General features: G+C 44.6%; 1 protein-coding gene across 2 annotated transcripts in view; it reads left to right on the top strand.

Annotated features, from left to right (window-relative positions):
- Positions 1–15,933, top strand: part of PRKD3 (protein kinase D3) — a 63,309-nt gene that overhangs the window by 33,270 nt on the left and 14,106 nt on the right. For both annotated transcript variants that reach the window (XM_048484573.1, XM_048484580.1), the window contains exons 8-11: positions 591–780; positions 1,673–1,796; positions 5,887–5,964; positions 10,281–10,557. In XM_048484573.1, the coding sequence (XP_048340530.1) occupies positions 591–780; positions 1,673–1,796; positions 5,887–5,964; positions 10,281–10,557 (669 nt within the window). The remainder of the gene's footprint in view (positions 1–590; positions 781–1,672; positions 1,797–5,886; positions 5,965–10,280; positions 10,558–15,933) is intronic.

Raw genomic sequence — 15,933 nt, 5'->3', positions numbered from 1 at the left:
TGGACAGATTCCTAGAAGAACTGCTATCCTGGGACAGTAAGGAGCTGCAGGACTCCACCCTTACTTCCCTTTCTGAGGCCACCACATCGCCCAAGAAAGGACTAGAGGGTGGGGTGACTGAGTTGGAGCTCCTCACGCATATATTTGCCATGCTGTGTTCTCGGGTCTAGGGACATCTCCATCCAAAAAACAAAACAACCCTATGAAACCAGGATGTCCATTCCTTCACCCTGACACACAAATAACCAATAGCAGAAAGTGATGCTGAGTCATGTGGTCGTGGTTATTGGTAAGCCAGGTCTTTTTGCTGTATTAAATAATTAGCTTCCTTGCCCCAAGCTTAATAATTTGTGTTGTAGGATTTGTATCTTCTGTTTAAAGCTTTGGCTGTGGTTAATAGTATGCATCAAAAATACCATTTGAACAGAGTTAGACCTTTCCCTAGCTTTTATTTTATTTTAAAATACTATTTCTAAAGCAGCTTGAAGGAAGTGTTTGGATATAATGGCTGCCAGATACTGAACATTGTTCCAGTGGCTATCTTTGATAAACTGAAAAGGTTAGGGCTAATATCTCTTTTCTCTTTGTAGAACAAGAACCAGCTAGTCCAGGACAAGATGCTGATATGCCAATGGAGGTTGACAGCAGTGAAATGAGTAGTGATGGTGGCAGGAACTTGGATGATGCAGAAGAACCATCTCCTCCTGAAGACAAAATGTTTTTTATGGACCCAGCAGATCTAGATGGAGACAAAGATGAAGAAGCTGTGAAAACCATTAGGTTTGTGAAATCAAGACATTACATTGGAGACTTGGCACTTGCAGTTCTGTGAAATTCTTTAGTTTTGCAAGGCATGCTTTCAGAGCCTCAAGTTTTAAAAAACAGCTCAGTGAACAGCTTTAATAAAGATAGAGCCTAGCAATAAATATGTTTATACCAGCTGGAACTACAGTCTTGTGAGATTCACAATGAAAATTCAATTACATTATTAAAAATGATTTGTTATGCAGACAAATTGATGGAAATTGCTGTGCTCACCTCGACATACAGTACTACTTTGTTCATTTGACTGCAAGCCAAAATTCCAATCCTAATGCAAATCAATGAATTAAATGAAGTTACATAAGGAATCAATGTGTTTGCTTTGTGTGTGTGTCAGCTGTATGTTGGGATAAAAGAATCCATTTTGGCTTATTGAATATGACTTCTAACAGGGTGGTTTGTGTTTCTAAGGTTTGTATGCAAGGATCAGTTATTTGGGTTCCTGTTTTGTTTGCCTTGAGGGTCTGTAATGCCCTTTGTAATGTTAAAAAAGAGGAGAGCGGATATAAGTATAGGAGATCCATGCTTAACCATGGATTTTAGCAGCCTTGGGGAAGCTGTATTTCAGCTTCATATTGGAAAATGGAAATAGTTGATATATTTAATTAGAGACATTGTAAAGCACTTGGGGTGGTCAGATGTCTGTCTGAGGCTGAGGGATGGTGATTCAAATGCAGTCTTGCCAACTGAGTGCTCCTTTCAGTTTTGACTAAATAATAATTGTTTTTAGAAGAGAGTTGAGGTGGGGGTTTTGGACAAGAAAATTCCTTTTGAAATACACTAAATGGATTATCTGAGTATTTTAAAATATTGGTAACTACAGCCGGGCAATACTTTCTTTTTTCAACAGCCCATCAACAAGCAATAATATTCCATTAATGAGGGTTGTGCAGTCAATCAAGCATACAAAGAGGAAGAGTAGTACAATGGTAAAAGAAGGCTGGATGGTCCATTACACTAGCAGAGACAACCTGGTCAGTAATTGTAAGCTCTCTACTTATTCACATATTTGTATATTAAAAGTGTTTATAAACTACTAGCATTTAAATTAAGAACTCCACTTTGAAACCTCCCCAAAAGCAATGTGCTTGTTAAGCTCTGTCTGCCAAAATGACAACAAGAGCCCAACCTTCCTTACCTCCTGCTTATTTTTCAATCTAAAAAACAACTTATTCCAATCCAATCCAAAAACCTTTATTAGGCATAAACCAGAAATACCATACATTCCAAGTACAATAACAGGATCATTGTTATAACTTATTCAGTTATTAAAGGACAATAAATGGTCTTAACGCTGAGTGGGAAAGATTCATTCAGGTCACAGATTCTAATGATTCCAGATCCGTCTGGACCATAGTTTCCAGTAATTTAAAAACGAACAACAATCCAGTAGCTGGCATCTCAATTGAAGCTTGGCATCAGCATTATAAGAACATCTTTAGTGTGGAAGAGGTTGGCCTTGTAACTCAAGACCATCCACTTCCTGATAATATTCCGGACAGGCGCCCAGTTGCTCCCTCTGATGTAGCGACACTAATTGAACCGTTTAAGACAGGTAAGGCACCAGGCTCTGATGAATTACAACCAGAGCTTTTTAAAAAATATGCATATGGAACTCTTTTTTCCCCTGGGAATTTTCGCAGTTCTTGACCCAGTCCTTTAGGAGGAAGCTTTTACAGAATGAAAGCCCTACTCCTTATGGGCACCAACGGTATTCCCTGCAAATCCTCCATAGACAGGCCCTTTCTTATCCTCAGGCCCTTTCTGAAGAGGAGGATTTTAGTGAGGGGGAATGCATGGAGGAAGAAAATCAATTATCTGAAAATGTGGAAGTGGTCCCTGAAAATATGGATCAGTCTCCCAGGTTTTTCAAACCTGAGGATTTAACCCTTCTCATTAATAAGACTATTTCCGCCCTAGACCTCCAAGATTCTGTGGATGCAGAGGATCCAATTGAACCTCCAGGATTCTGTGGATGCAGAGGATCAGCAAAAACCTATTAAGGGCTGTCCCAAAGGGAATCAAGATTATTTTCCTCATGAGGAACATCCCAAACAGTTTTTCCCATTGCCTAAACCCTTTGAAAGAGGATTAAGAGAGTATAACCCCACTGGCACTAAGGCTGCACCTCCCTCTTCCAGGAAGCTCTACGTGGTGCCAGACTGTGTCAACCACCTTTTGCAGGTCCCAGTAGTGGACGCTCCTGTAGCCAACCTACACTGGGGAGGGTTAGTTTCTAGCAGTGGAGAAGGAAACATTAAAGATCAGTTGGACAAAAGATCTGAGGTTGCTCTTAAGAGAGCACATGATTGGTTGGTCATGGCCATGAAAGCCTTGATTCCTTCCACCATGGTAGCCAGAGTCTTTATAGCCTGTCTTAAAAGAGTTATTGATATTTTGCCCCCGGAAGAGAGAAGTGTCAGAAGGGATAGACAGGATTATGAAAAGGGCCTCATTTTTGGTGGATTCTACCCTTGATGTCTTTTTGCTGGTGGCCCGATCAATGGCATGTGCCATCCCAGCCAGGCGTAATCTGTGACTCAGACCCTGGCAGGCTAATTTCTACTCCAAATGCGTTGTGTCTGGCTACTCTTTCCATGGCCAAAGGCTGTTTGGAAAAGATCTGGAACAGGTACTAGTGGACATCAAAGACAAAAAAGTTCTTGCCCCACTTCGTCAGCCAGGACAGACCACCATTCAGACCCACTTTTCGTACCTATCATTACTTACCCCGGGCACCCAGGGATGGCAGAAGACCTAACTGGCAGAACCATCCTTCAGGACAAGGGAGGGGAAATTGTAATCTCTTCAGGAAGTTTGACAGAACCCCCAGGTCTGACAAAAACCAGTGTTTATCCTGACATCCCTGTAGGGGCTGCTATTTTTCCAACATGTCTGGACCCAACCTTTTGTGGACCTGGACCAGGGAAGTAGTAACATCAGGTTACGTGATAGAATTGGCCGACATTCCCAAGCCAGTCTTTTTTCCCTCCAATCTGTTCAAAATTGCTTGTTAGTCCCCTGATCCTTTCAGGATTGTTAAGAAATGTGAGTAAATTCCTGCGAACCTCTGGGAAGCAGGGACTGTCTCGATGGCTAGCAGATGTTGAATCACTTCCATGGTTCTCTTTCACTTGTCTACCTGGATTCTCAGATTGGAGGGAAAAAAGATTCTACTCCTCCAAATGAAGGAGATTTACCATTTGGGCATCCCAAAATGGAATTAGGACAGATATATTCCCATTATCATACATTTTTTATTACTTTCTACCACTAATGATGAAGGATTAGCAACATCATCTCTAAAAGTGTCCTTGGTGGCAATATTAGCTTTTTGTTCTGGTGTCAGAGACACTAAAATATTTTCTGCAAAAATGTTCCTGAAAGGCCTTCTTAATTTATACCCCCCTATAAACCTCCAATCTCTCATTGGAGTTTGTCATTGCTGTTGACAAAAATTATCCATAAACCTTTTGAACCTGTGGTGGAGACTGAGTTGTCTATTTTGCCCTACAAAACTGCTTTTCTGCTGGCTGTGACATCAGCACGCAGACTGGGAGAGCTACATGCCCTCCTATCTTGAAATTCCACACCAACAAAGTTGTTCTGCGTCCTAGTCTGAGCTTCCTTGCAAGGATAGTCTCGTGGTTCCACCTAGCTTGAGATATAGTCCTGCCAGTCATCTTCTTATTTTCAACATTCGCATCAGAATAAATTCTGCATACATTAGATCAGGGGTAGGGAACCTGCGGCTCTCCAGATGTTCAGGAACTACAATTCCCATCAGCCTCTGTCAGCATGGCCAGTTGGCCATGCTGGAAGGGGCTGATGGGAATTGTAGTTCCTGAACATCTGGAGAGCCGCAGGTTCCCTACCCCTGCATTAGATGTTAGGACAGCTCTCCTTTTTCATTTGGATCAGACAAAAGAATTTAGGAAAGACCTGAATATATTTGTCTGTTTTAGTGGGCCCAACAAGGGTAAAGCAACCACCCAGATGTCATCCAGATGGTCGTTTCCACAATAAACCTAGCTTCCACAATAAAACTAGCTTATGGCAAAGTGAATGTGGGATGTCTAATTCCGCTGAGAGCTCACCCCACCAGGATTCAGGTGTCCTCAGGCAAAGGTTTCATTAGGTGATCTCTGCAAAGCTGCGACCTGGCCTACTCTCTCAGCTGTTGTAAAACATTACTCCATCAATGTAAATTCAAAAAATGAGATGGCTATGGAAAGGTAGAGGTGCTGTGAGCTTTCGGTTGGGAAGGGTTGTAGCTTAGCATTCTCTTCCTGATCGTGCTGCCTGCATCTGTGGCTGGCATCTTCAGAGGATCTCAGATCCTCTGAAGATGCCAGCCACAGATGCAGGCGATCTTCAGATCCTCTGAAGATGCCAGCCCAGATGCAGGCGAAACGTCAGGAGAGAATGCTGCTAGAACACGGCCATACAGCCCGGAAACCACACAGCACCCCAGTGATTCTGGGCCTTCGACAATACAAAGGAAGTACTGCAATCCATTTTTTGTTGATTAACCCTCACCCGCCTCCTCAGAAAGTGAGCTTGCTACTCTCCCATGTGGGTTTGCACAGGAACCATGATGATTCAAACAGTGTTGCACTTACTAGTAATAGTTGTTGGTCTTTTGTGTAGGAAAATATCCTTCCCTTAGTTCTACATCTTGACTCCCCATGATAGTAAAAGGAGAACTGAGGGAAGAGCTCTCTCTCTGTGCCTCTGTCACTTTCCAATTTGAGTGGGAAATCCCATGTGAGATGGAGGGGAGCATTCTTAGACTCATGTGGCAGGGTTGTTGCTGCACATACTCTCATGTATGCCTTCACAGATGACCACTTGATGAGCAACAGTTACACATAAGTACATCGCTGTTTTATTTCACATGATTAGATTTTTAGAATTCTGAAGCATAAAGTACTTAAATTTTAAAGCTCTGCTTAAGGTTGCTCTCCTAAGCATTGACAGGTAGAATTGTCAATGAAATCCAAGGGACTGACTTGAGTAAAGGATCCTAACAGACTCTGACACACTGTGCTATATTTCTTCCAGAGAAAAAGGCATTATTGGAGGCTGGACAGCAAATGTCTTACACTATTTCAGAATGAATCTGGAACAAAATATTACAAGGTAAGTGATAGTACAAATGAAGACTGAAGTGGTTTTTTTGTAGCAACTAGCATATTATTATTATTATTTATTAAATTAGGTCATTTCATCCCCCCGGCGGCTCCGAAGGTTCTCCCAACATGGTATTGTTCCAACAGCAAATAATACAACATAAAATTAAGCCATTAAAACTCAGCAGCAATTAATAAATTAAAACAACCAGATTATGTAAACACATATATACACAGGCGCCCGATCTAAGGCCAAAGAAAGAAAGGAAGAAGAAGGAAGGAAGGAAGGAAGGGGAGGAGATAGGCAGGGCCCAAGGTGGAATTAGGGCCCGACCAGATGGTCCAGGCTGGCAGTTTTGATTTAATGGGGGCAGTGGAACCGCGGCCAGCCCCTCCAAAAGCCCGGTAGAATAGCTCTGTCTTACAGGCCCTGCGGAACTTGGCAAGGTCCTGCAGGGCCCGGACAGCTGGAGGTAGAGCATTCCACCAGGCAGGGGCCAGAGCGGTAAAGGCTTTATTGTCTATGCTACTGTATTGTCTATATGCTTTATTGTCTATGCTACTGTACCACTTCTGACTTGATTTTAAAAATCTTATTCACTTTTTGTATTTTATGATTGTGATTGTTAACTTTTATTTTCTGGAGAGAGGAAAGTGCAGGGAGAGTGGTCCAAGGACCTAACTACGTGGTACATTGTCTTTGTGGTCCCCACCCTGGTCCTGTGACCATCCTGTGTTCTGTTCCTAAAGTGCACTAGAACTTTATACTTAGATCTAATTTCCTAGGACAGCAGGGGTCCAATCTGGATTAGGACTTCAGTACATAAAACCATAGAATCATAAAGTTGGGACAGACCACAAAGGCCATTAAGACCAGCCCCTGCCATGCAGGAGCACACAATCAAAGCTCCCTTGACAGATGGCCGTGCAGCCTCTATTTAAAAACCTCCAAAGGAGACTCTACTACCCTCTGAGACAGTGAATTCCACTGCTGAATAGCCTTTACTGTCACAAAGTTCTTCCTAATGTTTAGGTGGAATCTCTTTTCCTGTAGTTTGAATTCATTACTCGATGTCCTAGTTTCTGGAGCAGCAAAAACCAAGCTCACTCCATCTTCAACATGACATCCCTTCAAATATTTAAACATGGCTTTCATATCACCCCTTAAACTTTTCTTCTCCAGACTAAACATACCTAGTTCCCTAAACCACTCCTCATAGGGCATGGAATCCAGACCTTTTACCATTTTGGTCACCCGCCTCTGAACCCGTTCCAGCTTGTCAATATCCTTCTTGAATTGTGGTATCCAAAACTGGACACAGTATTCCAGATGAGGTCTGCAGAATAGAGTGGCACTATTCATCCCTTGACCTAGTGACTATTTTCCTGTTGATGCAGCCCAGAATTGCATTGACTTTCTTAGCTATCACATCACACTGCTGATTCATGTTCAGTTTGTGGTCTACTAAGACTCCCAGAAGACTTTCACATGTACTGTTGTCAATCCAGGTGTCACCCATCCCATATCTGTGCATTTCATTTTTTTCTGCCTACATGTAATGTCTGACATTTTATCTCTGTTGAAATTCATTTTGTTAGTTTTGGCCCAGCTCTCTAATCTGTCCAGGTCATTTTGAATTCTGACCCTGTCCTCTAGACTATTAGCTACCTGACCTAATTTGGTGTCATCTGCCAATTTGATTAGCATCCCCTCTATTCCATCATCCAAATCATTGATAAAGAATATTGAATAGCACTGGCCCCAGTACAGAATCCCACTAGTCACTTCTCTCCAGGATGAAGATGAACCACTGGTGAGCACCGTTTAGTTTTGGTCAGTCAACCAATTACAAATACCATCTAACAGTAGCATTGTCTAGCCTACATTTTGCTTCCAAGAATATCATCTGGCCTGGAGATCTGAATTAATTTAAAGTAGCCAGGTATTTCTGTACTACCTGTTTCATTATTCTGTGCTGAATTTCCTTACTGCATCTTCTGTTCTATTTCTCCCTGTTTGAGCACTGTTTTCCTTTTTGGAGAAGACTGAGGCAAAGAAGGTGTTCAGTACTTCTGCCTTTTCTCTGTCTTCTGTAATCATTTGGCCATCTTCTCCACACAGTGACCCTATTGTACCATTTTTCTTCCTTTTGCTGCAGACATAAACCAAAAAGTGTTTTTTTATCCTTTTTAACTCCTATAGTAAGCCTGCGCATTAGATTGACTGACTTTATCTTTACATATTATGGCTACTTGTTTGAATTTCTTTGATGATTTCCCCCTTTTCTATTTCTTGTACATGCCCTTTATAAATCCTAGCTCAGTTGAAAATTCATTAGACACCTCCCGTTTTTCCTCCTTTTTGAAACTGTTTGAAATTATCCCTCCAAGAGCTGACTTTTAAGAAACTCCCATCCATCATCCACTCCCTTCTCTTTTAGTATTCTTAACCATGAGATCACACCCAGTAGTTTCCAAAGTTTACTGAAATCAGCTTTCTTAAAGTGTAGAATGTATATCTGATTACTCTTGGCATCCCCTTTTCACAGTATAACAAACTCCAGGAAAACATAGCCACTCCCACCTAAGGATCCTATCACTTCTGCCTCATTAGCTAGGTCATCATTGTTGGTTAGGAGCAGATCTAAAATAGCCGATCTCCTTGTTGCCTCTTCCATCTTCTAGATATGCCACAAAAATGATAAAATTGGGCTACAGTGTGTAGAAGTAAAACAACCAAGACCACTGGATCCCTACTTGCTGCAGACAAACAAATAAACACTGTTAGTGTATACAGTGAAATGTTATAAACTGCAAGTTCAAACCCTCAATCAATATATCCTGTATAGATTCACTGCTCTGTAATCTAGCAACAAACACACAATACATACAAAACGGCAATCCAGGTACAAATGAGGCCATTCATATTGACTTTCTTGCCTTGAATTAATCTTGGAGTACTGGATATCCAAGCTATGAAAAGAAAAAAGTACCCATAGAATGCTAAGCGACATGCTGCTGTGAGCACTTTGTTCATGTTATGCTTGCACCATTAAACGTCTCCTCTGGGAATTGGCAGGGGCCATTCCATGGGCTGAACTTTCTGCCACTTGCACTTTCTCCAAGGACTGAATGTGCCTGTTCATTATCATTCCTGACAAGGGAGAGAACTTCAAATTGATTTTGCAGTTTCAACCTCACAGAATTCTTCTTGGTTCCTTTACTTCTGTGTCATATTCTTGCAAATGTCCACCTTCTGTGTTTGAGAACTGCCCATCTTCTCAGCAAAATCCCTGGTGTGTTCCCCACCAAGTACTGTCTGCTCCACTCTCCCCAGGAAATCGCCATTCTTCTTAATGTTCTGAAGAGTGGACACTTCTACCTCAAGCTGCTGGATCTTCTCTTCCAAGAGAGCCACCAACTTGTACTTGCTGCAACTGTAGTTACTCACATCCTCTGGCAAAAACAAACATACTTACCACAGCTGTTGTAGGTGACTGCAGCAACTCCCTGATCATCCATAGTAGTCTTAAACAGTACAGAAACAGACCTCTGGGCCTCCCTTTCAAAAAGTCCCCCACTAAACTCCTCCACATAAGGAGTCTTGCTGTTAGCCTTGCCTGTTAGCCAAGCTCTTTTTCACTGAGCTCCAGGGACTGAGATCTAGTGGCTGAAGCCTCTGCTCCCAATCCAGTCTCTAGCTTACCTTCTACTCTCTCCTGAAAGATTGGTCTTACTGACATGGTGGGAGGGGGCTTAAGCCTCCTCTCCACTCTATTTTCCTGACTTGAAGTGGTCCCAGGAAGTCCTTTTTTGGCCTGTTGAGAAAATGTACATGGACTGCTGGGCTATAAGTTTAATTATGGGCTACAAGCAAGTTTCCTCAGTGGTCCAATAGAGCCTCTTTAGCTGTTTCAGATGGAGAAAACAGTGCTCGGTGTGAGGAAGGCTTTAAGTGCCTTCTTCCTGTGCCTCACAATCCCAATCCAGTTTAGGTTGTACCACATCTGGGAATTCAGTTCCAAGCACAGAACTCCCGGCATATCTGCGAGCCAGAATCTGTGGCAGACATGTTGGGATTGGGTGGTGGTGGATGGTGGGGGGGGGACCATATAACACCCTGAGAGGAATGTGACTGGTCTGGGGCTATGAATATAGCTTGCAGAATCATTGTGAGGGTTCAGTTGTTATGACAGCACCGACTGGGTTGATAATATGTAAAAATAAACAAAAGTTGAGTGCATTTTTCTGACATAATAAACTTCTGAACCCTTTATTGGTGCATATACATTTTTTAAAAAACTTAACACTTTGTGTTTCCTTTAGGAGCTTCCACTTTCTGAAATTCTCCAGGTGATTCCACCACAGGATTTCTCCAATGCAGTGCAAGGCAGCAACCCTCACTGTTTTGAGATAATCACAGACACTATGGTATACTTTGTTGGTGAGAACAACGGCAGCAACCATAACAATCCAGTTCTGGCTGCTACTGGAGTTGGACTGGATGTTGCACAGAGCTGGGAAAAAGCGATTCGTCAAGCTTTGATGCCAGTCACACCTCAGGCCAGCATTTGCACCTCAGCAGGACAAGGGAAAGTTCACAGTAAGAAAGCAGAAAGGCGCTCTCTTCCCCTCTCCCCCACTGCTTGAAGCCCTGGTTCAACAGAACATTGTCATTTATTTGCCTGGCTATGTTGAGGTCATTTTCCCCATATATTTTCCCAACATTCTGGCCACGCCAATCATGCAGAATGCTGCGCCAGTAAGCAACCTTATGTTTTCTGGTGTTCTGTTTAAATATGCTTATACGCTATCATTCTGCCTCCATTCGTTACCTTCCAAGCTCCTGGGTTGTTTTTTTAAAGTTAATACTTTTTAAAAAGCAATGTTGCTGATTATGGGAGTGAAGAATAGAAAACTTTGTGTGTGTGAGAGAGAGAAAGAGAGGGGTGTAAGGAATTCCAACGAGGCAGAAATAAAAGGCTTTTGGTTGAAAGACCATTTATTCAGACAACTTAGAAAAGCTCACCTTTGCGACACCTATTATGACAGCAGGAATGGGCCTTCTCAGCCCAGACCATCGCAGGTTATAACTCCCCTAGTTCCATCCCTCTCCCGACAGGTCTCCAGTCCCATTCTCATGGGAACGGAATTCTCATCTCGCTTCTAAGAGATAAGCCCTTTTCCGACAGTGTGGTTATTGTAGATTCTGCCTGATAGCCCGCGCCAGGAAACTCAGGGTCAAGGCTAAACGGCTGTGAAGAGAGGGTTCAGCCCCACTGGAGATCTTTACATTCTGCCTCTCCTAAGAAAAAAAAAAAAAAAAAAACCCTTTCTTCTGGTTTCAGGTGGAAAAGCATGATGAAAAGCAGAAATAAGTGGAGGGGCATCGATATTTTCCGGAATACACCCATTGGTTATGGCCGGAAGAATATCCCAATCTAAGAGACAACTAAATACTGTGTAAAGCCGCCATGCATTAAAGCGAGTCTAGGATAGCATCAATTTCATAGTGCTTGTGTGCCATCAATCATGGTCGGCGGGTCTCTCCGAGGGGTCGCGGCCAGGCATCGAAAGCGGGAGCCTCCTTGAGCAAACTAGGAATGAAAGACGGGATGGATATTACTTAAGGAATTAGGCAGATTCCTAAACGAGCAGTAACATCATTATTCGATCACTTCTGTAATCCTAAAAACGGACTCCAATGTAATTTCTTGCCTAGCTTTCAATATTTCCAGGAACGCCTCTGGGTTCTTTGTGTAGACAAATAGACCCAAGCCCCTACACGTGAAAGGAAAGTCAGAACGATGTTTATCCGCCTGGAACTTTTTGAGAGTCCTTTGGTTTGCTGCAGGGCAGTCTGGACCGGCTCTCCCACCCCTCCAGCCAGGGATGAAATCCATTGGATTGAACCTCAGGAGGGTTGCTGTAAGCCTCTATGTAAGCAGTTGGGGCAGTGGTGGGGAAAGAACCACCAGACACAATTTCAAAGGGAGTCTTCTGTGTGCTGCTATGAATATGGCATTGTTGCCAAAGCTGCGATTCGCAAATGGAGGACTAACTTCGCACTCAATTGTCTTGATGGTAGTTAGTGTAAACAAATGTAAATACTGGGCATTTAGAGTCCTGTTCGTCCCCCCCTGACCTCACCGGGCCACTTTGAAGGCGTGGTAGGGTAGCACCTGCAACGTCGAGTTGTTCCCAACAAGTCCAGGAAAGCCTTCCAAAATTTAGAAATGAATTGGGGCCCGGCGGTACTGACACCACCTTTGAGGGGCGGAGGCAGGCGATATAGATAGTGTTGGATAAACAAATCAGCAAGCCAGTTTCGGGGCAGAAGGAATGGTGGTGCAGGGGATGGGAAAATAAGCTTTGCTTGGAGAACAGGTTCATCACCCGCACCCATACAAACTAGTGTTCCCCTGGCTTTCCCCGGGCAAATCCGTAATAAAATCCCATTGGGAAATAACCTCCGCAGGGCCGGATGCGACGGGAGAGGTTTTAAAAGGCCATGGGTTTTCTCCCCGGATGGGCTTGGCCTCACGTGCAGACCGAGCATCCCGGATATAAGCCTCAATGTTCTTTATAGCATGGCGCTAGCCACCAGAACTGGCATCGGGCCAGGAGTGTAGCGGCGTTTAAGGAAGCCAAAATGTCCAGTCAACCTTGGCATCATGCGGCGGCAGGCTTCGAGGACCTTGCTTACGGAGGGGGGGAGGCACGCATCAACACCCCCCCCAAGCCTAAACGGGTCTCCAAGCGCACTTTGGGAATCTCTCTCTCCCTCCGCTTGGGAGTTCATGGAGCCCCGGGCCTCCCTCGAAGTTCCCCGCGAGAGGAAGGGGAGACGCTTTATGCTTTGAATGGCTGGCGGGGAGGAGTAGCTTTTGAGGGCCTGTGGATCTGGAAAGTGACAGCCAAGCCCAGCTGGGAGGGGAGAGGACGCTGGATCTCCCGTGAAGGAAGAACTCTCCTCCCGGGAAGACGAGCATAGTGCATCAGCCAGTCCTTATTAGCTTTCTTCAGGGAAAAAAATGTGCACTGTGAAGGAGAAGCTGAGAAAAAAAATCAGCCCAACGAAGCTGCTTCAAGGACATTTCTGAGGGGGGGTGGAGAGGGCGGCTAAATTCTTATGATCCGACTCAAACTTGGAAGAGTGTTTAGCCCCTCAAGCCAGTAGACGCCAGGTGCATAGCGCTTACTTTAATAGCTACTGCAGTCTTCTTTATCCACCCACAGTCCAGTTGGAGTTCAACAGAGAACTTTTTTTGGATAAGTAAGCACACGCAACAAGTTTTCCATCTTTATTTTTTTCTGCAAGAGGTCATACCGAAATTTTGTCCGGATGCAATCCACGTGAACTACTTAAAAGGAAGAGCTTCTCAGGGTCGGGGTGTTTCAAAAAAATGGAAGCTCAGTAGTGAAAAGCTGACTTTCAAAAAGCTGGAATGCCGCTTTAGTGACATTCTCTGAGACCAAAGGGAGGGAGTGGAGCTCCCCGGGCTTGGCAGCCTGAAGGGAATCCCCCTGCTTACTTGCTTTAGTGCGTAAAAGATCCGTGTGGAGTGGAAGTGAAGCTAGTTTGGCAAATTGGGGCAAAGCCAAGCGAAGGACTGCAAATTCCTTTCTGTTGGTGGGAGCCGCCATTTGGAGCACTGCCAAGGCTCTTACTTTTGCAGGATCCATTTCTAAGCCTTCGGGTGAGATCCGATAGCCCAAATAGTCTATGCGGAGGACTGATTAAACAGCACTTTGACAACTCTCGCTAAGAGAGAGTTATCAAGCTAAATAGCGCTATAATACCTCGCCTAACCAGGGATTCATGCTCTTCCATAGTTTGTAGAATAAATCAAAACATCATCTAAGTACAAAATATCGACCACACCTTTATACAATAAGTCTTACCAAAGGCTTCATTGATATAAGGGCCATAAAAGCTCCAGGAGCTCCAGCCAAACCGGTAATGGCATTATTAAATATTCATATTGTCCAAATTTGGTATTAAACGCTGTTAAATGCTTCATAGCCTTCCATGAGATTCCTGACCCTGTAATAAGCCTCTCTTAAATCCAACTTAGTAAAATCCTGCCCTGCCCAGTGCATCTAGGAGGTCTTTGGAAGTTAAAAGGGCAAGGATATTTATTAGACATGGAAACAGACATTTTAATCCACGGTGAAGTCGGTGCAAGAAGCCTCACGAGCCATCTTTTTTTCTTTTACAAAACAGAACCCAGGGCGGCGCAGGGTTTGGTGGCTCGTCAGATATGAATTCTCGAGGGCCAGATTCTTATCTAAGAACGCGACTTTTGGAGAACTCTCCTTTCTCTTCGGTGAGGGCTCCTTACATGCCATAGATTCTCCACCTTTGGGCAGTTGAGCTGGCCGCGGATTGGGATTTCCTGCAGAGTAACTGCATCCCCATGGGGGAGGCAACTGATCGCAAGTATTCCCCTGTTCCTGGAAATACCCTGGCCAAGTCTTTATAAACTCTAGGATTTCATTACTGGGGTTAGGAGTCACACCGTCGTGGTGTAATGCGCCAGCCAATGGATTTCAATGTGTCATTTGGAGTGTGAGAGTTCCCCCCCACTTCATGTGTTCCTGCGAGGGGGGCCAGTGAATTCTAAAATTAAGCGCTTCTCTTCCAAATGATATTTGGCTCGTCATAATAACAACCATGGCATGCCCAAGACAATGGAGTGCCTGGCCACCGGAGCAAGTACTGAAACCAATTCTTCCTCCCAAATGGTCCAGGCGAACGGATGGAAAACGGGTTATGCGTATGAATCAGGCTGGGACCCTCAGCCCTCGAAAGTGGGCTGCCATCCATTTGTGTAACGGAATGGGCTTCGCTTAGGGAATTTTGTTCTAAGCCAAGTTGCTTCCTCAGCCACACCCTCATGGCTCATTAAAACAAGTAGGGCAGCGCTTCAGAGTCAACGAGGGCGGAGGCTAGGAGACGTGTATGCTGGTAGGTAGGTTGCAGCTACTAAAGAGGCTTGAATAGTAATGGGCTAGCTAGCTGCCTTCAGCTCCACTCACGGATCCGGAGTAGGACCCGCCGTCCAAGGTAGCTGAAAGATAGGCACACCTCGCCACTTCCCCTTCCCTCGAAATCCTCCCTCGATGGCGGCCTTTGGATGGAGCCAGTTGTGGAGGACCAGACTTCCTGGAGGCTTGGCGAAGTCTGGGTGCGAGACCAGGATCATGCGGGCTTCTGTTTCTATACTTAGGGGCAATTGGCAGCCAGATGACCAGGACCACCACAATAGAGGCATAATCCCAAACGGGCGGCGGCTCAGGATGCGCAGTCTCACGGTAGAGACGGGGTATTGCTGGGCTTTATGAAAGTGGACCGGGGTGTTTTGAAGCAGCCAGAGGTGAGATTCGGACGCCAGCCGTCCCGCACGCAGCATAATCCAGGACTGAAGCCGCAACTCCAGAACTCCAGGACATCAATCCACTCAATAGCCACGGTGGAATGCGGATGAGGAGTACTGTTTCCTAAGTTTGATATTCATAGCTTCTCAAGAAAGTATTCACATTTCATGCCTGTTCAGGCCAGTCAGGAGGAAGTTTAGTAGCGCCGCCGCGACGGAATTCACGCGGGCTTAATCTTCAAGGGCAAAAGAGCTGCTGCCCTGTTCTGTTGAATGGACTTTATGGTACTAATGAAAGCTTCGCTTGCCTCAGCACATCCGGTCTCTTGGGCCGGAAGCGCGGGCTTCGAAGGAAATGCGAAGCCAGCCTGTCAGCGAGTATGCCACGTCCGCTTTGCACTGTTAAGTAAAGAGTCACAAAACCAGTCCGCCAGCCAATTTGCATCCAAGGGGCGGACCCCGACATCCCCGTGATTTTTTCAATGCTCAGAACGGCACAGATCATCAAACTCCTCCATATAGTGCTGCCAAGTTGCAGGAATTGAAGTAGAGGGAGTTTAGAGGCGCACCATCAAAGCCGGAGCAGGGATGGGTGGCCC

This window comes from Sphaerodactylus townsendi, linkage group LG01, assembly GCF_021028975.2.
Source record: "Sphaerodactylus townsendi isolate TG3544 linkage group LG01, MPM_Stown_v2.3, whole genome shotgun sequence".
In the NCBI taxonomy this organism is placed as follows: Eukaryota; Metazoa; Chordata; class Lepidosauria; order Squamata; family Sphaerodactylidae; genus Sphaerodactylus; species Sphaerodactylus townsendi.
This window is presented reverse-complemented; position numbering and strand designations above follow the sequence as displayed.